The 27996-nt window shown below is 48.0% G+C and overlaps 4 protein-coding genes across 15 annotated transcripts in view; 2 read left to right on the top strand and 2 right to left on the bottom strand.

The window, feature by feature from the left end:
- The first annotated feature begins 171 nt into the window (after positions 1-171).
- GlcT (ceramide glucosyltransferase) lies at positions 172-3390 on the top strand. The gene has a single exon (XM_001361664.4). The coding sequence runs from the start codon at positions 411-413 to the stop codon at positions 1728-1730; it is 1320 nt and encodes a 439-aa protein (XP_001361701.2). The 5' UTR covers positions 172-410; the 3' UTR covers positions 1731-3390.
- Positions 3391-4968: 1578 nt separating this feature from the next.
- Positions 4969-10293, top strand: Synj (synaptojanin). Of its 3 annotated transcripts, none has more exons than XM_001361665.5 (4): positions 4969-5064; positions 5688-7255; positions 7315-9582; positions 9649-10293. In XM_001361665.5, exons 2-3 carry the CDS (start codon positions 5786-5788, stop codon positions 9562-9564), a joined length of 3720 nt encoding a protein of 1239 aa, XP_001361702.2. In that variant the 5' UTR covers positions 4969-5064; positions 5688-5785; the 3' UTR covers positions 9565-9582; positions 9649-10293. The 3 variants fall into 3 exon arrangements, with proteins under 3 accessions (XP_001361702.2, XP_015040517.2, XP_033234461.1); XM_015185031.2 differs by having other exon boundaries at positions 4992-5129; XM_033378570.1 differs by lacking the exon at positions 4969-5064 and adding an exon at positions 5343-5361.
- Positions 10294-10402: 109 nt separating this feature from the next.
- On the bottom strand, positions 10403-14694 carry LOC4805279 (tetratricopeptide repeat protein 25). Of its 5 annotated transcripts, XM_015185032.2 has the most exons (5): positions 14371-14694; positions 14182-14291; positions 14022-14103; positions 12317-13956; positions 10403-11167 (listed from the first exon to the last, which is right to left on the bottom strand). In XM_015185032.2, the coding sequence occupies exons 4-5, from the start codon at positions 12443-12445 to the stop codon at positions 10505-10507; spliced, it is 792 nt and encodes a 263-aa protein (XP_015040518.2). In that variant the 5' UTR covers positions 12446-13956; positions 14022-14103; positions 14182-14291; positions 14371-14694; the 3' UTR covers positions 10403-10504. The 5 variants fall into 5 exon arrangements, with proteins under 5 accessions (XP_015040518.2, XP_003736965.3, XP_015040520.2 ...); XM_001361666.4 differs by lacking the exons at positions 14022-14103; positions 14182-14291; positions 14371-14694 and adding an exon at positions 11261-12037 and having other exon boundaries at positions 10625-10780; positions 10846-11167; positions 12317-12455; XM_003736917.3 differs by lacking the exons at positions 14022-14103; positions 14182-14291; positions 14371-14694 and adding an exon at positions 11261-11952 and having other exon boundaries at positions 12317-12456.
- Positions 14695-14893: 199 nt separating this feature from the next.
- Positions 14894-27996, bottom strand: part of Sdc (Syndecan) — a 93522-nt gene continuing 80419 nt past the window's right edge. The window contains exons 4-8 of one of the 6 annotated variants that reach the window (XM_033378572.1): positions 21522-21663; positions 21186-21329; positions 20307-20882; positions 17285-17449; positions 14894-17209 (exon numbers count right to left, since the gene is read on the bottom strand). In XM_033378572.1, the coding sequence (XP_033234463.1) occupies positions 17037-17209; positions 17285-17449; positions 20307-20882; positions 21186-21329; positions 21522-21663 (1200 nt within the window). In that variant the 3' untranslated portion in view covers positions 14894-17036. Of the gene's footprint in view, positions 17210-17284; positions 17450-20306; positions 20886-21185; positions 21664-27996 lie in introns of all 6 variants that reach the window. The other 5 variants (XM_033378571.1, XM_015185036.2, XM_015185038.2 and 2 more) reach the window with 5 other exon arrangements.

Genomic DNA, 27996 nt, shown 5'->3' on the forward strand with positions numbered 1-27996 from the left:
GTTTGATCTAGCTAGTAATATTCAACGGAATATCAAAAACGACGAATATGTATAGTAGAACTTGAATTCGACAGTATATTTACGGTATGTTTTTAAAACGAGGCGGTATCTTTGGTATATTTTTGAGGGTCGGACGGTATGTTTTATCGCTAAATCCGCGGTCACACTGAACAAGAAGTACGCAAACCGTCGAGCGCGATAAAACTGAAAAACGGGAAAACGGGAAAACATTTGGCAAAAGCGACGCTTGACAAACCGCAACCAATGCATACCAAGTAAATCTGTAGCAGAGCAGTCGCGCCGCGCAGCCCACGCCCACCCAGCCAGCGACACACCACACCGCGAGACGAACAACGAGACAGGGAGCTCCACTCACACCACAGCACACTCACGCCCACAGAGACAGGGCGATGTCACACCTACCTGTGCCACTGTACGGCTTCGCAGCGTTTTTCATGATTTTCTGGTTTGGCACCTGGATGGTCCATCTGATAGCCATTTGCTACGGGAAGTACAAGCTGCACAAGAAGTCGTGCAAGCTGCCGCCAGAGTCGTCGCCACTGCCGGGTGTCTCCATCCTTAAACCGCTGATGGGCGTGGATCCGAACTTGCAGCACAACCTGGAGACCTTCTTCACGATGGACTATCCTTTGTACGAGCTGCTTTTCTGTGTGGAGGACAAGGACGATCCGGCCATAAAGCTGGTCGAGGGCCTGCTGGAAAAGTATCCCCGGATAGACGCCCGGCTCTTTGTGGGCGGCTCTGATGTGGGCGTCAATCCGAAAATCAACAACATCCATCCCGGCTACATGGCGGCAAAGTTCGATTTCGTTATGATTTCCGACAGTGGCATTAAAATGAAGAACGACACGCTGCTGGACATGGTCCAGAACATGTCCGAGAAGCACGCCCTGGTCCATCAGATGCCGTTCACCTGCGACCGGGAGGGATTTGCCGCCATTTTCGAGAAGGTCTTCTTCGGCACCGTCCAGAGCAGAATCTACCTATCGGCCGATGTTCTCGGCATAAACTGCCACACGGGAATGTCGTGTCTTCTGCGGAAAGCAGTCATCGATCAGCTGGGCGGCCTAAGGGCCTTTGGCTGCTATCTTGCGGAGGACTTCTTTATCGCCAAAGGCGTAACGAAGCTGGGATGGAAAATGAGAATCTCCAATCAGCCCGCTCTGCAGAACAGCGGACTGTGCGACATCGGCAGCTTTCAGGCGCGGCTCATACGATGGGCTAAGCTGCGCGTGGCCATGGTGCCTACGACCATACTGCTGGAGCCGCTCTCCGAGTGCATGATTCTGGGGGCCTTCGCGGCCTGGTCAGCCTCGGTTCTGTTCAACTGGGACCCCCTGGTGTTCTACATGGTGCACATACTCTGCTGGTTGCTTTCCGACTGGCTGCTGCTCTCCATAGTCCAGCACGGCTCAATGCCGTTCCACAAGTTCGAGTTTGTCATTGGCTGGCTGTTCAGGGAGCTGACGGGGCCCTATCTGTTCCTGCACGCGCTCTGGGACCCGGCGATACGTTGGCGAACTCGCACCTTCAAGCTACACTGGGGTGGCATGGCCTACGAGCTGAACACACCCGCCGATTGTCAAACCGCACCGCTGCAGCCACAGCCGGCGCCGACGTTACCGACGGATTCGGGTCAAGCGGTGGCGGAGGTCACGCCAGCGGCCACATTCTGTACAGGAGCGAAGCACCGTCTGCTGGTGTCGTAGCAGCAACTAGTTAAGTTAACTATTTTGTACTTTTGAGTAACTCAGCGGACTGCAAACGTAGACGGAAGACGGAGCTGGTGACTGGTGACGTCTGGTAGTAGTATTATTAGCTAAACCCTTAGTCACTACGTAAGCATAGACTTAATGCTGTAAAAAAGAACAGACTCGACTCCACCCTCATGCATAGGCATAGCGCACACCCCCCCACACCCACACCTACATCCAAAGGTCCAGCTTTAAGGGAATTCAGTTAATAGCTGCGTTTAGACACACTACAGTCTTTGACGTGCAGCGTGGCATGCCAGTGTAGATTAGATTAGATTCGAGGCTGAGGCATTGATTCGACTCATTGACAAACAACCGAGCGTCGTCGACTTGTGTTTCTCAGATCACATCAATCTGGGCCTCTAGGGCCGCCGAGCTTGTGGCACAGTTTGGTGGCTTCGCGCAAACTGGTTAGCAATTCCTAGTTTCTACGACATAAGTTGTTGCTTTGTATATATAATGGTATATATTTGTAGCCAACATTTACACCCCACCCCTAGCCTGTACAGACATTTTGCGATCGCGAATAATACTCGTTGCGAGACATAGTTGTAGTTAGCAGACGTTTATAATTATTTTTTTTCTGCTTTTGTTGTTGCTTTTTCGTATCGTAATTATTGATTATTTTGTATAGCTAAGCCCACCCTAGATATGATTTATATAGTTTGTAGATAAATAGTCTTATTAGTTGCGTCTTTTGTTTGTTTACTGCAGCTTCTGTACATAAATAAGCTCCGATAAAGAATGCCATTGAATAAATCAAATTTACATGATCGTGCCCATCCTAGCTCCATTACGATTGATTGATGTTTGTTCACTGATATCATTATGTCATTTGGAGCTTAGCATAAACAGATCGCTCTTATCAGCACATGAGTATGACTCAGACAGTGTCAGGGGCCAGCCACTAGAGCGCTTGTCAAAACACAATTATTGGTAATGTGGGAAAAGCTGAGCTGAGTCACGTCTACACCACCACCACCACCACCGCCTCACTCACTTATTTGCCATATTTACTCGCAAGAGTAACATCGCACTACACACTTGACGCGATCGTCTCTTCTCCGTTCTAATGCGGGTCTTCCCAAATGATCTTGTACAGTTGTTGGGATTATGTTTTTGGGGTGTGGGGAGCAAGGGTCAAACTGGACTTAGATTAGTATTACGCACGGTTGGAGAGTCAAGTTTAGGAACATTTCAAAAGTATTGCTTGCATCATGACATGATGGCTGCCTAGGAGATTGTTCTTGTGGAAATATTCCTCATTCTCATTCCTCCTATCGTATGGAACTTAAACCGAGTATAAAAACACAAACATATTTATGAATTGCGGGTCTACAGATTAGAGTCGGCATATCAGTAGCACAGCGGAGGATCGAGAACGAATCCCTTAATTCACTCCCCGCGACGCCTTAAGCCTATAAATTAAGTAAAAAATTAATAGAAAACGTACAATAGAAAACGTAAACATACATATATGAATATGAGTAGCTATTAGTTTTACGGCAGTACTGCTGCCAATGGTAAGGCCAATTAGAAGCGAATGCTGCTATTTTGTGAACACTCTGCGATGCCCTAAAATGGTGCAAAAGTAATTAAATCCAAATAACGAACAGTAGAAGCGGGAGATCGAATGGAACTTCCGAATTGGAACACGTTCCTCAGATCGTTGGAGGCTATTATGTAAATTCGGCCTCAATATCGGACCTCTCATCAAACCCATGTTTAACTTAAACTAGAGCCAATTATTAGTTGATTGATTAGATTATACAGAGGTTTGAAACCCCTTCGTATCTAGATGAGATTAATGTGAACTATTGTTTGATTTGCTGCTGCGGAAAGACACTGCAGAACATAAGGCAAAGTCGATTAACAAGCTGATAAGAAAGTAAATTGTACTATTTTCAAAATAGTATTTTGTAAATCTATTTGTTACTAAGGCTAAAGCTAGTCGAAGCGAAGGTAATTATACCAAATAAAACGCAAATGGCAAAAATAGAACATCATGACCAACAACCCACAATCTCAATTCATTCTTCTTCCAGTAATGTTTACATTCTGGAATTACGCTCATAGCCTTGCTTGCCTTGCCCGATAAGGCATGAATCATCTGATTCATGATACAGCGATGTGATGCGTGCTCTGCTCATGGATGTGGATCGGCCGTTTGTGATTTACAATTTTTAGGACCATTCCATTCAAAATGGCGACTTGGGACGTACTTCCAATCACCATATTATATTTGCCAACTATCTAATCAATTTTTGACAATTTATGAGTTCTTGAATTATGGCAAGTGCGCCAACCGCTAGACACGTGAATCGGGGACAAGCGTTGGATGAGCCATTTCCTCCGGAGGTGTGTCGGAGAAAACCTAGTGGAACACTCATTCGCGCGCAGACTACGAAAGTGAATGCGTAACCCTTATCTATGAGAATTCCGGTGGTTTTGGCGTATTAAGATATCATTCTATTTTCCAGATAGTAAGTTCAAGCGAACTGAACGTCGTCCTACACCAGAAGCCATGTGTAAAGTTCTGTACGTTGGCAAGAATAGCCCTCTCGTCCCATAAATAAATGGCCTCGCCCTATCTCTAAGTGCCGGGCTTGCTGTAATCTCTGTCTGCAGTTGCATTTGCACTTGAAATTTGTCTGCCACCCTTTTAAAAATTGCGCATATTCGATTGATTAAAATCGATATGTCGATAGCTGCTGCAATCAATAGGAACGATTTCGTCTTACGTTTTTTTTGTTTGACCTTTCTCGCTAAAACCTTGTTTTAGGCAAAATCCAATAAAAGCAAGTACTTAAAAAAGGCGAATCAAGTAGAAAATTGATTTATTAATTTCCTAAAATTATGTGGGCAGAGCTTATGGTTTTAGTTAGGCATCATTATTCAACGGAATAAAGAAATTGAACAATTGGAACGATTTTACTCTTACTTTTTATTACGTTTCATTTGTTTGACCTTTTTCGCTAAAACCTTTTTTTAAACAAAATCCAATAAAAGCAAGTAATAAAAATAAGCCAGTTAAGTAGAAAATTGATTTATTAATCGTATAAAACTAGGTGGGCATAGCTAAATGTTCTATATAGTTAGTAATAATCCACGGAACATCAAAAAAGGGGAATATGTATAATTGAACTTGAACTCGTCAGTATATTTACGGTATATTTTTAAATGAGACGGTATGTTTCGGTATATTTCTGACAGTCAGACTGTATATTTTATCAATAAGTCCGCGGTCGCACTGGCCAGAAATTCGCAAAAAAAATTATTTAAAAAAAGGGTATAAACAATAGTCAAAGTGCCAAGAACCTTTATATACAAGTTCATATGAATGTCCGTGCGAAGGTGGGGTGAAGCTGAGAAAGTGTACATATTGTCTAATTCCCAATTGAAAATAGTTTTTCCCAATGTGAAAAATCTATACAATGCCTCCACTCCACCCCCCCAAAAAAGTGTTTATCAGACGCACGCACACACTGCCGTAGGTCCACCGGGTCGAGACCCTGTGTGGGACTGACTGACTGCGTGGGAGTAAGCGGAAATATTGGAAAATTCTTGCAAAATTTTTCTCGTCTCGGTTTGTTTATACATCAAAGTTGTCTATTGATGTTTAGCAGGCCGCCTCGTCGTGACTTTTATGACTCTCAGACGGGCAGAAATATGAATATTAGTCTAGAACGATATTTCGATACCCCTGACTTTGAGGTCAATTAATTAATATAAAATGTTAAGCAGTTGCATATACGAGTATGCACAGAAAAAAATGATTCCAATTGCACAAATGCATGTATGTACGTATGTGCATTGTCCAGCAAACTTGACGAGAGTGCCTAAATGCTCGAGAAAAGGGTATGGAAAAGTAAAGTACACCCACAATTAACAATTTCCCATTCACTCTTGCAGATGTCTTAGCCAAGTGTGGTTGGAAGAGCCCGAGAAAACAGAATCATTCCGAGAAAAGGATTAGATAATTCCAGAAAGACAGACAGACAGACATAGAGATGGCCATGTCAAAGGTGATTCGTGTGCTGGAAAAGTCCATAGCTCCGTCGCCGCACAGTGTATTGCTGGAGCATCGCCACAAGAGCGACAGCATCTTGTTCGAGTCACACGCTGTGGCTCTGCTGACGCAACAGGAAACGGACGTGATAAGGAAGCAGTACACGAAAGTCTGCGACGCCTACGGATGCTTGGGAGTCCTGCAGTTGAATGCCGGTGAGAGCACAGTGCTGTTCCTAGTGCTGGTGACCGGCTGCGTGTCCATGGGAAAGATCGGAGATGTGGAGATCTTTCGAATCACGCAGACGACCTTCGTGTCGCTGCAGAACGCGGCCCCTAATGAGGACAAGATTAGTGAGGTGCGCAAGCTGCTCAATTCCGGAACGTTCTACTTCGCCCACATCAATACTAGCGCCAGTGCGACGGCTGGCACCTCCGGATCTTCATTCAGCAAGTTCGACATCACACTGTGCGCCCAGCGACGGCAGCAGACCTCGGAGACGGACAACCGCTTCTTCTGGAACCGCATGATGCACATACACCTGATGCGCTTCGGCATTGACTGCCAGTCGTGGCTACTCCAGGCCATGTGTGGCTCCGTGGAGATTCGCACTGTCTACGTAGGGGCCAAGAACGCCCGGGCAGCCATTATCTCCAGGCTGAGCTGTGAGCGGGCCGGCACTCGGTTCAACGTGCGCGGCACCAACGACGAGGGCTACGTGGCCAACTTTGTGGAGACGGAGCAGGTGATCTATGTGGATGGGGAGGTTACCAGCCATATCCAAACCAGGGGCTCAGTGCCACTCTTCTGGGAGCAGCCGGGTGTGCAGGTGGGATCGCACAAAGTCAAGCTATCTCGAGGCTTCGAGACCTCCGCTGCCGCTTTCGATCGACACATGAGCATGATGAGGCAGCGCTATGGCTATCAGACGATTGTGAATCTCCTGGGTAGCTCACTCATCGGCAGCAAAGAGGGCGAGGCCATGCTGAGCAATGAGTTCCAGCGGCACCACGGCATGTCTGCCCACAAGGATGTACCTCACGTGGTATTCGACTATCACCAGGAGTGCCGCGGCGGCAACTTCTCCGCTTTGGCCAAGCTGAAGGAACGAATTGTGGCCTGTGGGGCCAACTACGGTGTGTTCCATGCGTCCAATGGTCAGGTGGTCCGAGAGCAGTTTGGAGTTGTTCGCACCAATTGCCTGGACTGCCTAGATCGCACGAACTGTGTGCAGACCTACCTGGGCTTGGACATGCTCAACCTGCAGCTGGAATCGCTGAAGATGGGGGGCAAGCAGCAGAACATTTCGCGTTTCGAAGAGATCTTCCGCCAGATGTGGATCAACAATGGCAACGAGGTGAGCAAGATCTACGCCGGTACGGGCGCCATTCAGGGCGGCTCCAAGCTGATGGATGGGGCCCGCTCGGCGGCCCGGACCATACAGAACAATCTTTTGGACAACTCCAAGCAGGTAAGTGTCTTCTATAAACTAGAGAAAAACTTAATAACAGCCACTGGAAATCATTTCAGGAAGCAATTGACGTTCTCCTGGTGGGCTCGACACTCAGCTCGGAGCTGGCTGATCGGGCACGGATCCTGCTGCCCTCCAACATGCTGCATGCACCCACAACGGTGCTCAGGGAGCTGTGCAAGCGCTACACGGAGTACGTACATCCGCGCATGGCCCGGATCGCCGTAGGCACTTACAACGTGAATGGCGGAAAGCATTTCCGGAGTATTGTCTTCAAAGATTCCTTGGCAGACTGGCTGCTAGACTGCCACGCCATGGCTCGATCCAAAGCCCTTGTGGATGTGAACAATCCCTCTGAGCATGTCGATCATCCAGTAGACATCTATGCCATTGGCTTCGAGGAGATCGTGGACCTGAATGCCTCGAACATCATGGCAGCCAGCACGGACAACGCCAAGCAGTGGGCCGAGGAGCTGCAGAAGACCATCTCCCGGGACAACGACTATGTGCTGCTTACCTACCAACAGCTGGTGGGCGTCTGCCTTTACATATACATACGACCGGAGCATGCTCCCCACATCCGGGACGTGGCCATTGATTGTGTGAAGACTGGCCTGGGCGGGGCCACGGGAAACAAGGGAGCCTGTGCCATCAGATTCGTTCTCCACGGCACTTCAATGTGCTTTGTATGCGCCCACTTTGCGGCCGGCCAGTCGCAGGTGGCGGAAAGGAACGCCGACTACTCTGAGATCACCAGGAAGCTGGCCTTTCCCATGGGCAGGACCCTGAAGTCGCACGATTGGGTGTTCTGGTGCGGAGACTTCAACTACCGCATCGACATGGAGAAGGATGAGCTTAAGGAGTGTGTCCGCACAGGCGATCTCTCCACGGTCCTCGAGTTTGATCAGCTGCGAAAGGAGCAAGAAGCCGGCAACGTTTTCTCGGAGTTCCTGGAGGGGGAGATTGGCTTCGATCCGACCTACAAGTACGATCTCTTCAGCGACGACTACGACACGTCGGAAAAGCAGCGGGCGCCAGCCTGGACAGACAGGTGTCTCTGGCGCCGGAGGAAGGCTTTAGCCGAGGGCGACTTCCCCTCTTGGAATCCTGGCAAACTCATCCACTACGGACGCTCCGAGCTGAAGCAGAGTGATCATCGTCCTGTCATCGCCATCATTGATGCGGAGATTATGGAGATCGATCAGCAGCGCCGACGGACAGTCTTTGAGCAGGTCATCAGGGATCTGGGACCCCCAGACTCTACGATTGTGGTGCATGTCATGGAATCTTCGGTCGACGACGAGGGGCCCACCATCTATGACGAGAGCGTGATGTCTGCCCTGATTGCCGAGCTGTCAAAGATGGGTGAGGTTACCCTCGTGCGCTATGTGGAGGACACCATGTGGGTGACCTTCCGAGACGGCGAGTCGGCCCTGAACGCCGCCGCCAAACGGAGCACACAAGTCTGCGGCCTGGAGCTGGTCTTCGAGCTAAAGTCTTCTGACTGGCAGCACTTGGTGGACAGCGAGATCGAGCTATGCACCACAAACACCATTCCGCTGTGTGCTAATCCCACAGAGCAGGCCCAGCTGTTGCAGGTATCGCCGGAGGTTCCTCAGCGGCCCAAGCAGCCACCGACGCGTCCTCCCGCTCGCCCGCCCATGCCCATGTCGCCAAAGAACTCGCCACGTCATATCCCTCATGTCGGGGTCATCAGCATCGTCCCCAAGCCGGCCAAGCCGCCGATGCCCCCCCAGCCCCTGATGCAAGCGCCCCTCCAGCCGATGCAAGCGCCTCCTCGACCGCCTGCCATGGACAACACACCCTCCTCCAAAACGCATTCCCCCACAGAGCTGGCCTCCGTCTGTTCATCGGGCTCATCTTCGGGCAAGGCATCACCCACTGGCTCAGCAGTGGCCTCCGGTCCGCCCACTCCTCCGCGTCAAATGCAAAGCAAGCAAGCCACGCCCGTCTCTACGCCCTCAAGGCAGTTGCCGCCCTCGTCGTCTTCCGCAACACCATCATCGAAGCAGCCATCGCTGGAGATGCCGGACACCGCCTACGAGACCGCTAGCAATATATACGAGGAGATCCAAGACGACGTTCCCGCACCGCGCCACCCACCCCCGGCTGGACCGCCTCCAGTCATTGGCGGCGGCCCTGTGGACAGCCCTCGACGCCAGGCTGGAGCAGCTGGAGCACCGATGGGTCCCCCGCCACCGCTCCCGAATCGAGGTCGTGGTCCGCCACCGATACCAAATAGAAGCGGCAATGCACCGCCGCTGCCAACGCGACCCACTAACAACTAGGCGGAATAGGCCTATGGGGTGAGTACGAAACTGGTAGTCCTTATTCTCCCTGATCCTCTAATCAGTGTTATTTTTACCCCACAGCTCGCAATCTTACATTCCGCATTTCTGTATTTAACGTTGGAATCGCGTACCGAAATATAATCGAATATATTAACAAACTTGTATAGAGAGAGCGAAGGAGCCACACAACATTACATAGATGAATCTCTGTTTGCGCACGTATCCTGCACACTACCTACTTAAGTTATGTGCTTATTTCGATAGCCTCTAGCCAGAATCAAAACTAAACGAGACTAAATTACGTACCCGTAGAACGTTGCATGTTAGCCCTTTGTTGGATGAGAATATCACTTTTTATGCATGTTTACCGCTGGCCAGACGTACTCACCCCGGTGCACCAATACGCCAAGGATCGCAAGGAACAAAGCCTGAGCTACTTAAGTGGAATTACTCGGCATAAACTTATCGTTTAAACCAACTATATACTATATAGCCGTACTAGTCAATTTATGAAATTATACGAGTACCATTGTTAGGCAGCAGTCGGGCCACGATCGCAATACAATTTGAATGATGATATACCGTACCTATTTATTCTTCACTCGCAAGCTGCTGTTGGCTAACATGTTGATTAATTATATATAGTTTCAATCGCGGATGGGCCTTCCATCGCACTTGAGTTCGACTTGACTACTCGTACAATATATGAAGAAATACAATATCAAAGAAATTGGGAGTTTGCAATTGCTCTGTTCAAATGTTGAAGTTGCGCATAAGATTAATCCCCGATCGAATGGCAAGCATATAAATATACTATTAAATAAATTATGTACAATATAATCTACATCTTGCTCCGGTTTATTGCAGTCCACGAATCAAACACAACGCAAATGGAAACAAAAACTTAACACACCACTGGCCATTCCTGTCGGTCCAATTAGAACCACTTGGGCATCGCATCGTTGGGCAGGTTCTTGTGGTTGGGAAGAGCCGTGCATTGCCGCTGCTGTCGCCAGAACTCTTGTCGTTTGTGGAGGAACTCGACCGCCTCCTTGGCAAACGTGGATATGTTCTCCGTGTTGGTGTCGGCGCGTACCAGGTCCGGATGTAGCAACAGCTTCTCCAGATACTCTTTGTCCACGCATAGCTCTCCCAGGAGCTTCCGAGCATTGCGGCGCTCCAGGTCCGCCTTAGTGGGCTTCTGACGCGTCGTCTGCGGACGGGGACTGTTAAGCATCTGCGACTTTGACATGTTGTCGTCGGACTTGCGCGACTTGCCGCTCTTTGGGGCGGACGGAGGTGCACGCGGCTTGGTGCCGATGGTGTTCTCGATGGCTTCTTGGGTCTTTTGCACGCCCAGTCGGAAGGATGCCAGCTCGGGGCGAGCGCGTAGTCCGCGGTGGAAGAACATGAGGCTCTGCTCGAACTGGCCCAAATAGTAGAGCGACTCCGCCTTTTGGTAGATGGCTCGTATATTGTTCTTCTCCTCTCCGAGGGCTGTCTCCGCGTCCTGCAGTGCCTTGGAGGCTTCGCCCAGCAGCAGATAGCACTTACTGCGCGATATCAAGGCATTGATGTCCGTGCTGTTCAGCTCCAGAGCCTGAAAAACAGAGGGACCGACCATTAGAAACGGAAAACTGGAAATAGGAATGCGAAGTGGCAGTGTCAATGGGAGGATGTTTCAAGGAATGACCTTGCAGAAGAAGTGGATGGCATTCTCAGGATTGGCATTCTTGATCTCCTTGAGCCCCAGAGCTATGACCGAGCTTATGTCTGCCTCGTCGGGTATAAGTAGCGCCTCATTGCGGTCCTGCTTCTGTTTGATCTGCAGACTCTGTTTGATGTCGAAAGCCCCGGCGCTAACGGCAGCCGCTCGATCCTTGTCTGTGTAGAAGTCCACGAAGTTCTCCTTGGGCTTCTTCTTCTTGGCGATCTGCTCCTCGATGCGTTTTCGGGCCGCCCGTAGCTCTGCCTCGATGCGATTGCCCCGCTTGCCTCCGGCACCGTCGCCACCGTCTTCAGCCTGCTTGCCACGCCCCGCACGATCGCCCGACGACCTGCGTCCGCCGCGCGACTCGCGGCGATCCCATATGGGCGGCTTGTGGGAGCTGCGACTTCCGCGACCCTTTGACCTCTTGTGCGACTCGTCCAAGGACTCCTCGTCTGCATTGGCGCCCGTCCGGATGAAGCTCTGCAGAAGCTCCTGCTCCTTGTCCACGGCGAGGATGTTGTTCAGTACACTCGACATTTCCATAGACCTTCTCCCAGTAGGTACAATCAGGGCCAAAACTTGGTGTGAAAATCTGACACCTTCCTATGACAGCGCCAAACAAACGGTAATTGATTCGCCCGTTGAACTGTTGCCAGGGGAACGGAAACTGGCGCCTTTGATGGGTCAACAATCGATACCAAATAACAATCAAGGAACAGCTTTTGAAAAGCTTTGAGTGTCGGCAGGTGGCGCTCGATGCTGTGTATAAGGTGTGTATGTCGTGTCATGTAGAAATGCCCTTTTTATTTTAAATATATTAAAAACTACACTTTTAAAACTACGTCAATCTTATAAAAAGAATATGCTGCCTCAATGAAATTATAAATTAAAAATCAATTATACACCGGCCAACGTTCCTATGTATTATTATATTTCATTTTTCGACGGTATCGGTGTACTGTAAATTCTGATTTCTGTATGCACTGTAAGTTCTTAATTTTTGGATCCTCAATAGGACCTGACTCTCTAAAGACTCACCTGATTGTAGCCGAACAAAGCCTTATCATATTCGCGAACTTTCATGTGGTTATTGGACTGATCACAGAGCAGCTTTATGGTGGTCTCGATCTCCTCGATAGTGTCCACCTTCTGCTTCTTCCGCGGCATTCTGGTAGGTTACGTGTGATCCTGATGGATCAATTGTAACTCCTTGAACGCGAGACCCAGTCGCAGACTTTAAAGGTAGTACTCGGTTCAGCTCGCCGGTCCTATCCGGCGGACGTCCGTTCGAAGCACTCGTTGCTGGCAAACTGAGTTGTTTCACCTTCGCCTCATATTTACTTGGCCTGTGGCTTGTCTATGGCCCGACTCCTACGGCTCCTCCTGCTCCACCACCTTTCCCCTGTTGCTGATAGTTATGGCAGCCCTTGGGCTCTTCTTTGGTCTGTATGTTAGTTTGCATGCGCTGACAACCCGCAATAAACTTCAATAAAGTTACATTATTAATATCTCAGGAAACCCGTGCTCTAGGGGCAAGAGGGTCGGAGCAGCGAACGGATTAATTAATTGCACTTGATTGAAATTAAAGCCCGATCCGCGGATAGCTTTAACCAGTTCGAGACAAAGTCACGCACAGTCGGAGTCGTGCAGCAAAACGCCAAATGAGTTTTAAAAGGGGGCGGCTGCCCGAACAAATCCAATTAGAAGCAAGCTGATAAGAGCGGGGCCACAAAGCCGAAGCCTCGACCTGGGCAATCAATATGCAGCAGGGAGGGGGGGGTGTGTGTGGGGGGTGGCAGAGAATGGGGCTAGACGAAACAGATTTTGGAAGGGCTCTATCCCTGAGCTACTGTCTGCCACTGTCTCTGTCTTTGCTTCTGCCACGGCATTCACTTGTTAAGAACATTCATTTCGACATATTTATGAAACCAAGCAAATTGCCATTAATTTTCTTGTATGGTTTTTAGAGTAAATAAATAAGTCTGATGTCGGAGCAGGTCGAGTCGGGTCTTGCGTGCTCCTGCCTCATTTTGACTGTGGCAGCAACCTTCGCGGTGGCGTGGCAAAACAATTTCATTTCCCCGCCCCCCAATGATGACGAGAATGCCTTAATGCCCGAGACATTTTGTGGCCTATCCCCAAAACCAGCCCCTGCCCCGAACTGACTGATTGCCGTTCCGGTTACGACGTTGCAGACATGACGTTAGAAATTATGATATTTGCATTTGTTCAAGTTGCCCCGAAGTTATCCTTGTGGATGTCGCCGGAATGGGCAGGCGACGAGCCGTGTCCGGGTTAATGGGTATGTCGGTTTGTCCTTAATACCGATTTGCGTTTACGACAACTCCAATTCTTATGATGATAATCGCATCAATTGATGACCTGATTGATGGCCCATGCAAACGTAGATCAGACCTCACCTGTTGAATGGAATCCAATCAAGAATGAACGGCTCATTCTTGAAGCAACGAACAATATTGAATTTTTAGTTTATTAGATCAACAGATCTACATGAGATCGACTTTTGTAAGGGCGACGTGAACGATTCCGTTTCTTATGTCGGAACTAAGACGGTGGGCAGGGAAAAATAAAATAAATTCGCACACGCGCACTTCCAAAATTGCATCACATCCCTTTGTAATACCTGCACACCCTGAATAAACATATGAGATGCACAACTGAAACCAACAGAAACAGTGTATCAATATATATCCGCCTGATCCAATGACAATGTGACACTTACTTGGCAATATTATCGTCAAAACGGAAGCCCATGGCAGAATATGGCTTATAGATTTCCCTATACGAAACCAAGTTTTTGATGGCTGCGAAGTAAAACCAATGATATATCAAGGGTAATACTGAGAATCCGATGAACTTTGGACTGTAGGATTTGAACTTACCAAGAACAATCCCAAAAGTATGAATATCCCAGAGAGCATGTGCAATATGGCAATTAAAAGACTTATAATATTCGCGATAACTAGGGAAGTGCTTCTACCCTTTTTAGTATCTGTATGTAAATAGACAAATTTCCGATCCAATCGGCTTACTTTTTCTCGCTCACTCCGCATTTATTAGCCATTACTCACCCCTGCTATCAATATAGCTTTTACCTTGTATTACAGGTTTTTTCAATTCATTGCTTAAACTGAAGATTATTGATATTAATATAAGTAAACCAATGGCTAAGTTCCATGCTCCAAAGAAAATGCACCATATTCTATCAGGATAACAATCGAAAGACCCACAATTGCAAATCAAACACATTTTGAACTAGAAATTTTAATTCGAAAAAAATGAGAAAAGTATTATTTTCCAAAACAATAAATAAATTTGAAATTTAGTTCAATTTTTAGAACTGATTTTTTGTGACTGAGCACAATGAACAATTCCCGACTTATTTCTGAACGTTCACTATGATCAAAAAATTATAAGGAGGTCTCAGCTGAAAAAAATATTATGATATTTTCGTATGAGGGATCTAAATTGTTCGCAAGTTAGTCTTGTCTTCCCTGCCTAATTTATATTGTATTCTTAGCAGAGAATAAATATGCAACATTGCCATTCCATTCATTTATTTGCCGTAGCACACAAATAGTAGAGTATATTTCGTTTTGTTTAAATTAGTTTTATACCAGTTTATTTAGCAAATCAAAACCAATTTCTCAGTACATTCAGCGCATTTAAAAAACTAACAAACTAAACGCTTATAAAGTAGCAAAAAAACTTGATGTAAAATTTGACAAAAAGGTACTATGGGTCGAGAAGGACAAACATAGTACTTGTACATATCAAAAGAGTTGCAGTTGCGTTTTATACAGTGTAGAAAAAGTTGTGGTCAGAAAAAGGTTTAGTTCTTGTTGTCGCTGTTGTTGCTGCTGTTCCTGTGGCTGTGGCTGTGTCTGTGGCTGTTGTTCTCCCTTTTTGTGTGAGTTTCAGTTGGGCTTAGGTTTTTGGGGGAAGTACGAGTACATACAAATACATGCATTCACATGCATGCTGTATGCTGTATGATGTTGTTCTTCGAGAGCTTCCCTCCCCCTTTGGTGCACGCTCTGTTGTCGCAGTAGTAGTATGTATGTTTATGTTTAATTAATTATTTATGCATTACACACAATTACACACACACACAATTGATTTATGTTGCTAATTATATATACTTGTATATATATATGTATTATGTATTAGTATTTTTCGTTCTTATAACTTCTTTTCGCAATGAAAATATGGCATGAGAGCTGAAGAGAATATGGGTTGACTAACAGTTAAACAAGTATTGCAGCTAATTTGAGGGCTGAGTCGTTAACATTTCCTTCTGGATTGCGTTTCATTTCAATTGTAAACTTAACAAGTAATTTTTACTATTGCGTGGGGTATTGGATTGGATTGGATTGGCTTGGCTTGCGTTGTGTTTCGTACTTCGCACAACTAAAAAATTTGTCATTGACAGCGAACGTAAAAACTAAATAAATGCACAATAATCAATGCGTAATCCGATTTTGATTCTTAGCCATGGAAGAAGCAGTGGAGTCGAGCAAAGAACTGGCCGAATAGCTCTCAAACCCATATGGAGTTCTAAATTAATGTGCAATCGCTTTCTAGACATATAATGGTCTCAATTTCATTCTCAATTTCAATAAATATTCATGTTTTTGTGTGTTTTCTAGAAAAAAGTAGAAATAGTTCTCTGGATTTCTTTACTTTTCAGTTTCTGTAGTTGCCAGGAAGGTTCAGAGAGTGTTCGTATTCTGTTTGTTGCTTCATTTAGTATTTTTCGTTTTTCTATTTTAGTTTTTTTTTTTTTTTGCATTTTTCTTTTTGTGTTCTGTTTTTCGTTTTTTTTTTTAGGAATTACACTAATAATTACATAGTTTTGCTTATGTATAACTTAAAAACATTTTTTCATGCCGTCCAATTCGCAATTTGTATAATTATTCCCAACGGATTATATTTCATTCTGTTTTTCGTGGTGTGAATCGATGGCGCAAACGAACATCGGCTCTGCTCTTTCGAGTTTGGGTATACTATATCGTGATATATCCAATTCGCTTCCATTATTCAGCTAACATATACTCGTATATTCATAAATGTGTATGTCTGTATCTGTCCATCCATGAAGTCGGATGCGCCTGTGTCGTGGGTGTGGTGTGGTATAATAGGTATTATTTCTCGCTCGTCTCCGGCCTGTGCTCTACATACTCGAAATTCATAATTAATTCGCTTAATTTTTCCCGCCCTTATATTGGTTTCACTATGCATATAATATATATTAATTATATATTAGACTTCGCACGATTTGCGTGCGTTTCCATTCATATTTGATATTGGGTTCCTTTTGTTTTCGTCGCTTAAAATGTACTTAATTAGAAAAGTCGCCCTCCTCCGTTATCCGTCCGGCATTAGCTTACAGGTAAGTTCTGAATTTATTTTCCTCTCGAATTTATGCATTTTTTTTTTGCGTTTACCCCTCAACGAAAAGTTGTGTGTGACCCAACGATGCCTTCGATTTCCATTGAATTTGTGTTAGTTTTGTTGCTTTTGCTGTTTCTGTTGCTGTTGCTGTTGCAGATGATTATTCATTGTGGCAGATGGCTGCTGATGGCGCTGCTCCGTCCGCACTTCGCACTCCGCACAGTGTACCGAGATGAGCCGTCATCTCCCCTCCGTTCAGATCCAGATCCCGTTCCAGATGGATCTCCATCCGGGTGGATCCTCACTCGCGGCTCATTTAATACCTGCGCGATGTGCCATTATCTCAGGCGTAGAACTCGCGATTGTTCGCATTTTTCGCATAGGAATTGTTAGCCGGCGAGCGTTTCGGCTCGTCCAGGGCATAGGAGCCTTCGTCCTTTTTCCGCATGCGGTATACGATGAACATCACCACGAGAATGGCGCAGAGCAGGCCAACCACGGCACCGCCAATGACAGCTAAGGACACAGAGCAAAGAGAAGAGATATGGTGAACGATTGTTGGTTGGTTGGGGACTATGTATGGACTCTTACCCGCCAGTATTCCCGGCTGCGAGAAGAAGCTCGACGTGCGATCGTCCTCGCTCATGATGACCACCTCGTTGCCGTTGGGCCTGTGGTCGACGGGCTTCGTGTCGGAGGGCTGGCTGTTCACGTTCGTATTCGGGTCCAACTCGTGCACGTTGCTGCCGCCTCCCGCTGTGCCAAGAAATAGATCAGACAGAGAGATGAGATTGAGAGTCGATTCCAACGATTATGTATAACCATTTACGAGTATGCCCATGACGTGCAAGCGAAATAATACGAAACAGAGAGAGTGTGTGTAAGTGAGAGATATAGAGTGGTTGTTGTTGTTGCTGTTGTTGCTGGTGGGTACTCCGATTCCGATCGGAACGAGTGTCTAGTATATCTGTTTCAGCGTGGGCGTGTACGTGTGTGTTAATGATATTTTATGCGGTATATATGTACAAGGCTTACGGTTAGTAGAGTGGACTCGGGACTACGATTACAAGTACAAAGGATACCTTATGCCAATCTCTAAGACTTATACAACTAGACTACGTAGCCACCATTAGAGGGCGTGCGGGAGTGCATGTCCTGCCGGCTCCTTCCGACCGGCTCCCATCCGACTGCCTGTCTGATTGTCTGTCCGCCAGCACAAACACAACTCTTGAGCTCATTTCACGCTAATGAGCAGCCGGAAAAGTTTTGGCCAAATGAAAAAAGTTACCAGCAGAGAGCTGGCAGCAATGGAAATTGTGACAAATTTTCATGGGGCCATCTCGCTAAGCTACAGCTAGCAGAGAGAGCTGTTTCGAGTTCTTTCCATCTAAATCTCGAGTATGAAAGCCGGGGAGTCCTTGGACACCTCCCAAAGTATTTCGGATCTGGCACGAGAGCGACATGTTGAAATGCTGCAAAATAGGAGCCCTTTGAATGCCTATTTGGCTGTCAAGCAAAGTGAATTTAAATTAATTTAATTGACAGTCCACCACATACATGTATGTGGAGTGTACACTCCCCCACATCCACATCCACATCCTTTATTTTGTGCGGTCTTTGTTCTCTGTTGAGCTATTGTGTAGCCCCCTTGCGCCCTCTCTGTTTTCTTGTGGATCCGAATACCCTTTGGCCTCAGAAAGCTTAAGACAAACAAATTGCTTGTTGCCCTCAACCCCACCCCGATGTACAGCCATGTGTTTGCCCTGGCTGTTGCTCCACCGCCCCTTGGGGGAGTAGAGCGGCGCGGAGTGGCATTTTAATTAGGTAATGGCCAAAGGGCTTATTGAATTGCCCCAGACTTATGTGTCGCATTGAGTTCCAAAATCATTGGAAAATTATCAAAGCACATCCCGGAGCAGAATCTGGCCCGATGAAAACTCCGGAGGAAGCCATAATTCTGACTTTGGGATGGTTTCATCCTATGAACGACTATTCCCGTCTGTGTCTATCCATCATACTGATTGTGGCTCTGTCTGGCTCTGCGTTTGGACGAAGCCAATAAAGGTGTATCCGCGTGTCTTCTGTCCACGATTCGATGGGGCCCAAGGCATTGCAGGACTCAATGCTCTCTACGAGACATGTGGCCATCTGTGGACAATTATGCCCGAATTGTGGTCCTGCTGTGTGTGGTCCGCCTCCCATATGCCACATGGTTTGTTTGGTTTGTGTTTGTTCAGGGCGTGGCAGTGGCACAAACATCAAAGCAGGCCATAAATCCCCAGCCCACACACCTATCAGATCCACTCCTGGATTGCCATTAGGCTCTGTTTGCACTCCTGCCGTTGCTGATGTTGCTGCTGCACGCCCTCCCCGCTCCACAAATAGTGCTTGCCACACACTCACACACAAAGGATGGATGGGTTCGGGGTAAGAGCAACCGTGCCCCAAGTCGTTGCGAGTTTTAGCGAGTGGCGAGTGGAGGCGCTCCTTGGCGTTGCCCGGGACTCGGTGAATTTTCACTTCAAGTGGAGCTCTGTGAGGAGCGCCTGCCAAGTGCTTTCCACTCGAAGAGCAACAAAGCACCAAATCACTGTGCGGCTTAGTGCGAATCCAGAGCTGTTCTTTTGGCTGTGGGAGGGCGGAAAGCGACAGTTTTAATGGAACTTTGGGCCTAGGGCAGGACCCTCTGTGCAGAACCTTGATGCATCTCAATCGATGGATCGATGGGTCGATGAATGGTGCTGGCCCCTCTACCTGTTTCTGTTTGCTACGTATACAAAAGACTCTTAAACTATCCTTAAATTATACGACTTAGAATAGCTTTATCCTAGGTTTAACACTAGAGGCCATGAGAATGAGAATGAGCGTGAGAGTGAGCATGGGGGAAGGAGGCAATGGGATTGTGTTGGCTCTGCGGGAGTTTTTCCAATCGAATGAATAAATAAATGCCAAAAGCAGACAGACTGAATGAATGGATGAGATTTGGTCTCGCAATGAAAGTGTGGGAATTATGGTGTATTGGCTATTGTGTTGTCGGGGCTGGGGCTGACTCCATGTAAAAGTCCACACAAAAGGAAGGAAGCCCGCAGCATTGTTCGTCGTAGAGTTGCCAGAGCGCGCGCTACAGAGAAACCAAGGTAAAACTTAACAAATATATACGTAACTATAACTGTAACTGTAACTGTAACTGTAAGTAATACATCTTTATACTCGAATGTGCGTCTCGATAATACCAATCAAGCTACGGAACGTAACATAAACCAAAGCAAATACCCAAGAAATCAACTACAGTGCAAGCCACAATACTTTGTTTGCTGTTGAAAATGTGCTTAAAGTATACAGTAAATAAAATTAAATAAAATAAAATATCAAATAACACAAGATGATGAAAGCAGTGCAGTGCCAGAGATGACAATGCAATTCTCTTCAAAGGATATGCGGGGCACACAACACAAAAGGAATCGCATGGAGGAACGGAGGAGGAGGAGGGCAAAGCAAAAGCACCAATAAAACACACACAAAAAAACATACATATAAACAAAAGCAAACGCATACAAACAAATGATCAAAAAGAAAGTACAAAAACAAAAGGATAAAAATAAAAACCACTGACGTCCGCGCTCTGTGTTGATGTCTCCATCGTTGCCACCGATTCCGTTTCCGTTTCCATTTCCATCCTCATCGCCGCCATCCACATCGATGATGCGATCATCATCGTCCGTGTCATCGGTATCGCCTTCACCATCATCGTTATCGTTATCGTTATCGCTATCGCTATCATGATCATGATCGATTCCACCATTGGGAACGGGCTCTGCAAGCCTTGGCTTCTCGGAATCGGGATGATCAATGATGATGTCGTCCTCATCATCGCCCTCGTCGTCATCCTCGCCGCCGCCTTCCACATCGATGCTATCGCCGCTGGCCTCCACATCCACATCGAGATCCTCATCGAAGGCGGGGAAGGGTGGCAAGGGACGGCTCGCTGCGGTGGATTCGGGTACAATGGGTTTGGGCGTGGGCGTGGGCGTGGTTTGGGTGCGATTGGAGGCGGCTGTGGTTGAAGGGGTTGTGGCCGCTGTTGTCGTAGTCCCGCTGCTGCCGGTGGTGGTTGTCGTTGTTGGTGAACTGCTTGTTGTTGTTGTTGTTGTTGTCGAGGTTGTGGATGAGGTTTGTGTTGGTGTATGAGCTGCTGGATATAGAGATGGGGTTGTTGGTGTTGGTGTTCTTGTAGATGTTGTGAATGAATTGTTGTTAGTGTTGTTGTTGGCTCTAGATCTAACGTAACTATAATCTATCCTGGCAATGACTGTAACTACATCTGTTGTTGTATCTGTGTCTGTTGTTGTTGTATCTGTATCTTTTGGTGGTGTAACTGTTTGAGATGGGAGAACTAAAGTGTGTGGTGTGGTGGTGGTAGTGGATGTTGAAGAAGGAGGAGTAGTAGAAGATGTCTCGCTTAGAATAGCTACATAACTAGCTTGATCTTTACCGATTGTGTTAATGCCAGTGCCACTATGACCACCGATCTCACCACCACTGCCACTGATGATGCCGCCGCTCTGGCCGCCGATGTGATTCTGATTACTGTTATGGTTCGCTGTGGTGCTACTACCAATGATTGTGCCACTATTCGCTGGATGGTGATTGTTATTAAGGTTGGGATTATTATTATTATTATTAATATTATTATTGTTATTATTATTATTAAGATTCTGGCTGTTGTTGTCGATTTGGTTCTGGTTCTGGTTGTTGTTGTTGTTGTTGAATCTACTCGAGATGTGGTCGAGGTCGTCGTTGTGGCTGTTGTCGTTCGATTTATGCTTACTGTTTATGCTGGAGCCGCCGCTCTGCGAGATGCGCGTGTTGTGCGAACCGTGCTGCGAGTGATGGTCCGGCTCGGCGTCCTCGTCATCCGGTCCAAAGCCAGAGCCCGAATAGTCCGGATCCTTCTCTAGATCGTCGTGTATCTGCAACCACAAAGGAGACACAACGGAAAGGGAATTAGTTCAGGGCTTGGCAACATTTCTTCGGGGGTCTCCCAAGAGCTTGTAAAATTATTTGTGCGCAACAAATGGCGGCCATTTCCATGGCGAATAATACGAGCATGTCCTTGAATGTCCGCCCTGCCAGTGCCGTGCCTTGAATGCTGGCTCGAGGGCCACTCACATGGGCCATTGTCTGGCTGCGGCTCTGTGACGGCTTTTGCGGTTTATTTGAGCCCTGCGGCCGACCACCGAGGGGTAGAGGCAGGGCCCAAAGTGCCACAGCAACTGTGGCCAGAGCCAATTGTCGGGGGACAGTCGAATGACAATTTTCCGCCCCAGCCGTAGCCGCAGCAGCCTCCAGGGCTTGTTTATTGACTTTAATTTCGTTTCCCCTTCGTTCTGGCCATAAAAACAGTGACCCAAAAATAGAAAGGCACATCGAGAGTCGGAGGACAGAAACTTAATTGAATTTCTCCGCGCGTTATGGAATGCCCTACAAAGCGCTGGCTTTGTCTTGGCATTTGGCCAGCTCCAGCCACAACGACACTTGTTGACCCGCCCCAAGGACAGGGCGGGGAGAGAGAAGGGGGAGGCGAGACAGGGGAGTCAGGGCCCTGAGTACTCATAATGAGAACGAGCTAAACAGAATTGAGTGATTTGTAGAGTGAGAACAATTGAGTTTCCCTGCCGCTCTCCCCCACAAAACAGAATTTAAATTACATTTTCCACCACAGCTCTTTATCCTCTCGCATCGCATCCATGGGGGGGGTGCGGGAAAACAGACCTTAATTCTGTTCCACTCATGACCGAAAATCCCAGTGCCGCGGGGGCAACTTTTCCTCCACAAACAACGTATTCGTATGGGAAAAGACAACCGTAAGGGATAAAAGGTGGGTGTGGCGACTGTCGGGATACCTTTTTTATATACTGCGGTGAATGGCCAAGGCGGGAAAGCAAGGGAAGGTCCTTGGCCTCTTTTTGAGTTTCAAGCGAGTGCCCTCATTAAAGGACTCTTTTATAAGCTTTTGTCCACAGCGAAAACAGGTTGGATTTCGGTTTTGGTTCATCGGCTTTCCCTCCCATTAACGCCATATATCCTTCAGCTGCTTCGCCTGCTCCTGCTCCAGGGTGTCCTTCCACTTATTTTGTCAGAGAAATTTTGTGGTTTTGTTTGCTTTCATTTCGTTTTGTTTCATTTCGTTTCGTTTGAAATTTAATTAAAATATTTGCGTATTGCGTATACGCCGCGTCGGCCACTCGGCCACATCCAGGCATTTATCATTTTTCGGAGCCCCCACAGCATCCAATGGCATCCACTGGCATCCAGTGGCATCCAGTGGCATCCACTAGGCAAACGTTTGACCAAAGTACTCATAAATATCCACCAGGGACACCATGCACATGGAGAAAATGGTGGCGGCATTGGAGGCGCCCCAGAAGTGGCCATAAAGCATGTGGCAAAAAAAATGTTTGTCCTGCTGGGTGATGCTTGCAACACTTTCGTTCTGGCCGAGTTTATTTAGAGCGTGGTCCTCTATCCCTTTCGCTGTGTTGCCGCTTGATTTATGCCGCAATTAGCAGCCAGAAAATGGGGCAAGCGGCAGGCGGCAAGCGGCAGGCGGCGAACGCGGTGCGGCAGAGTGCCGAGTGGCTGCTTTCCGCATGACTAAGCAGCCTCTCGCCCAGAGCATTTGTTGCATGCTCTTCCCTCCTTGGCTCTTGGCAGTTTTCGCTGCTAAATGAACTCATTTCGGGGGAGCCCAAAACTTGCCCCAAAACTTGCCCCGAAACTTGCACTCGGGGCGCCTCTGGCTGCTCCCCAAAGTCAGAAAGTAGCCGCTTCTTCGTGCCACAGATCGATGGTGCATGGTGGGTGGTTGGGGGGGTGGGGGGCTGCGGCCGCAACTGTGGCCTGCAGAGTGCATTGGGAATTTATGCAATAAATTGCTTTGTTAATAAAATACGAGCTGCGCGGACGAGACGGAGTGCCAAGGAGCTGTGCGCCAGCCCCCGCCCCACTCTGCTGGGAGCAAAGAGGTGCAATGTGGGTCATGCATGAATTTAAATGATGTCATTTCGTCATTTCCACCATTTTGGCCACCTGCGACTCTCTGCCATGGAATGAAGAGGAAACGTGGCTCTGCTTTCTCCAGCTGCTGCTGCCGCATCGAATTTGCATTTGACTCCCGCCTTCACCGCCTCCCCCGCCTTCCCCACGTCCAGCCTCTTTGCCAAAATGGCGTGTGCTTGACACCATTCTGATATATGACAACGAAAATGATATACGAGTGTGTCTCGCGTTGTGTGTGCCTCCGCGAAATTTCCATAAAGCGGAAATTGTTTCAATAAAGCATTTAAAAAACTTCACAAAGCTCCGACTGGCAGGAAGCGAGCGGTTAGAGAGCGGGTAGAGAGGGTAGAGGGGGAGGGAAAACTAGTTGCTGCCAAGAAAACTCGTGCTAAAAGTCTTGGGGAGAGAGAAAACAGAACGAAAGAAGGCAACAAAAGCAGCGGCAGGCAACCTTCGGAGCTTCCATAATGAGCGCAAATTGTGTCAGTCAGTGCGTTCAACTGCAACAGGGGGAGGGGGGTGCCCCGTGACGGTGGTGGGCTCTTGCAACAGAGGCTGCCAGGCACGTTTCATGCATAAACAACAAGACTCAGGCGGGGGCGAAGGAGGACCCTGATGCCGTGCACTTTCTCGACTTGTTTCCACATTTCCCTCAAACATCAGGCAAAAAGTTGTCATGACCGAAAAACGAGAAAAGTTTTCCCAGCTCCTCCCCCCCCCCCCCACCCCTTTGTCCTTCCCTCTGTAAGCATAATTGATGCCAGGAATTACATTTGCGAGTGTATTGCCATCATAAAACAGGCTCTCAGCCCACAACGGCAGTGTCCACACATGGCATCCTGTCCGGCGACTGTCCTGGCCAAAATCCCAACCAAAATACAAGAAGCTTTCAATTTGCAGCATCGCAAAATGTTGCCCAAAAGTTGTCCTAACGAGTAAATTGTCGATTTCACAATGTTCCCAACGTGCGTGACTCGAGAGTTGACCGAGTTTTTCCACCCCCCTCCCTCCCTCGCCCCGCTCCCCTTCTGCCCTTTGGCCTGGGCTCCCCATTCTCTGCCTTTCATTGTGGGAATCCTGGCTCCGAGGGGATTCAAAGTATCCAAGTGGCCTGCTAAACATTTGCATTCGGGTGTTTTTGGTCTACGTTTCCGTTTGGCCAAAGTTACAGATACAGCCAGGAGGGGGGGGAGGTGTGGGGTAACCACAATCCCAGGAAAATTGATAGCCAGAAAGAGGCTTTGTTTCCACTGTTTCTGGAATCGGCAGGCCTCAATAATTGCTAAGAGGCCCTAATTTATTTACATGCAACTTGCAACTTTGGCCTCCAGAGGGGGAGAGAGAGAGAGATAGGGGTAGAGGAAAAACTCAATTTTCCAGCTGGAAGATATCTTACGGCTTTATTTAGACTATGAAATTGAAAATTCGCTTCGTTTTACTTCGCTTGTTGTTTTTCCCTCTCGCTCTCTCTCTCTCTCAACTTTTGAGCTGCCTGGGATATCTGGGATTTTCCTGCACTTTCCAGCCGCCCCCCCAAACCCTCCTCCTCCGCCGCAGACTTATTATTTTCCGATTGGCCATTTACATTTAGATTGGGGCGAGGCGTAATCCAATGAGTAGAGCAGAGCACAAAAATGCCTGGGAAAAGCCACACACACACAGCGACACACACACACACACACAGACACAGACACCGCCACTCATGCATATTCGGGGAGGTATCTGTTCGTGCCACATGCAATTATCATTGTACTTTTTGGTGGGAGGGGCGTTGGTTGGGGCTTATGCTTTTCGTGCCACGAAATAATTGCTTTTTAAATGCAACAAATGAGCAGCGCAGCATCATGCCCCATGCTCCATGCCACACGGCAAATTGAAAAAGTTCTCCGAAAACACCGCCAAGAGGATGTTTTTTTTTTCTTTCTTTCTTCTCAAGAGTTGCGAAACTTTCACTCACACACACACAGAGAGATGCATAGAAAGGGGGGAAATTGTGTCGTGGCCTTGCAGCAGCAGCACAACAATTGCTTAGTTGCCTGCCCTTTATCTGCCACGTTTGTTTTCTTGTCCTTTTCTTTTCCCCTTTCCATCTGCAGCACGAGGCACTCTTTTGTTGGCCCAACGCTGTTGCATATTGCTCGGCGCGCTGCCTGCGGCATAATGTGGCACTTAATTGGCAGCTGCATTGCAGCCTCCCGTCCGTCAACCAGGAGGTGGCACCATTTATCAGGCTCTCGCCTGTCAGCGTTTGCCTTTTTTCTACCAATGGCCGAAAGGGCTCTGTCTCTGATCCCCCCCCTTGGCAGAGCCGGGGGCCTGTGCATATTTCATTTGTGGCATATATCCCTTGGCCATCCTTCGATAGTCCGGGGGTTAAATGCTTCTTCTTTGCCTTAAATTCCCTTCGCTTTAATGTTTTTTTTATGTCCAATTGACACAAATTCCGCTTATCGAGCAGTTCCTCTCCCTCTCTAATCCCCCCCCCCCCCTTGGGACAGCTCTTATTCGATTTCCGAAAGGGGGGGGGGAGGGGCGGGGTAAGCAGAACACAAATTTGCCAACGCAACAAAACGCAACGAAGCGTTTGGTTCCTTGGCCACCGCATCATCATCATCATCATCGTCTTCCTCTTCCTCCTCCTCCTCCCCATTCCCAACGTAATCGGGAGGGGGGCTGGGCTGGACTGGGCTCCTCGCTCCAACAGATCCACCAGTTCCGACTCATCAGCAAACGGGAAAATCAATAACCGCACCCAGGTTTTCCTTCGCCTCTTTTTTTTTTTGGTCCTTTTTGCCATTTCCATTTCTTTTTTGCCGCACAAATAAATTAAATGCCAAGCGGCGGCAGAAGGCAGGAGGCAGGAGGCAGTAGGGGGGCGCATCAGCATTAGCCAGGCTCTAAATTACCAGCGGAAAAAAGCAAATCTCTGTTCGTGCCCCTGCCCCTGGTCCTCCCTTCTGTCGTAAATAATAATTTTCATTTTTAAGGGCAATGAGTTTTGATGTCGACTTTTTCCTGCTTCTGCGGCTGGCAATTAATAAATGAGCTTAAGGCGCGCAGCACGGGGCACGGGGGCACGGGGCACTGGGGCACGGGGAACTGGAGCAGCAGTGAGGCCCTCGATCCCTGGTTTACTCCCTGTTACTCGCGCCTAGCCCCATATACCCCTCATGGCGCAGGGTATCTGCCAGGGAGGTCCCTCAAGTAATTTTCAGCTGCCTGGGAACACTTTGCAGCTAATAAGTCAACATTTTCATTCGTTTTCCGACGTAAACTGCAGCTAAAGGCGCGCGCCCCCTCCCCCCCCCGCCCCCCTCTCCCGCGCCACACAGCCCCTGCCTCCATGGCTAAAGTTTTTGCATTTTAATTGCGGGCTGCAGGGGGATGTGGCACGGAGCGAAGGGCCTCCCTCCACCCAGCATCTTAGTGTGTGATGAGAGTCCCCCCCCCCTCCCGCCCCTCCTGCTTCTTCTGTCAGAGCACTTTGGCTTGAGTGGCGTGCATCTGCCACATCTGCCACATCTATAGCTCTGGCTTAACCGGGGAGTCCTCTTGATCCTTCTGCCACCGTTTCACATCATTAAAAATGTAATGCAACTCATGGGCGACAATGCTGGTGGGCGTGGCCCCAACAGTTCTTGCTCAGTCGATTGCAACGGCTTAGAAAGCCAGTGAGAAAATCCTCAGCCAGAAGAGAAGGAGGAACAGTCAGGGGTGGGGGTGGAGTGCGATGAGCTGCACATAATTTTTGGGATGGAGGATGCGGGGCATGTGGCATAAGCCGATTCCCAAGCCATGGAAATGCGCTCAGCGAGGCGATAAAGAGGACGAAAAGTTGCAAAGAGCTCCGGAAAGCTCCTGGAAAGAGGAAATACCAGGACAAATGACTGATCCAGCAATGGTTGAGCTCTTGGCCGATCACCTGCCACAAACTGAAGACTCTCTGCGGGGGGAGGGGTGGGAAAGGGAAGGACCGAAAGGAAGGCTACATTTTGGAAGGTTCTGCCACCGGTTTATGCTTCTGTTTCCGTAACAGCAACAGCAACAAGAGCGCCTCATTAGTTAAATCAGACACACCCCCGCCCTCCGCAGGAGGGGGACGAGGGGGAGGAGGAGCTGCTGGAATACTCCGGTGGGTCTTGGAGCAATTAAGAGTCTATTGGGAGGACTGTGCCGCAGTTATAGCACATTTAATCAAGCGAAAAATGCACGCTGATTGATCGAGGACAATGGGGCATGCCACA

Source organism: Drosophila pseudoobscura, chromosome 3, assembly GCF_009870125.1.
Source record: "Drosophila pseudoobscura strain MV-25-SWS-2005 chromosome 3, UCI_Dpse_MV25, whole genome shotgun sequence".
NCBI lineage: Eukaryota > Metazoa > Arthropoda > Insecta > Diptera > Drosophilidae > Drosophila > Drosophila pseudoobscura.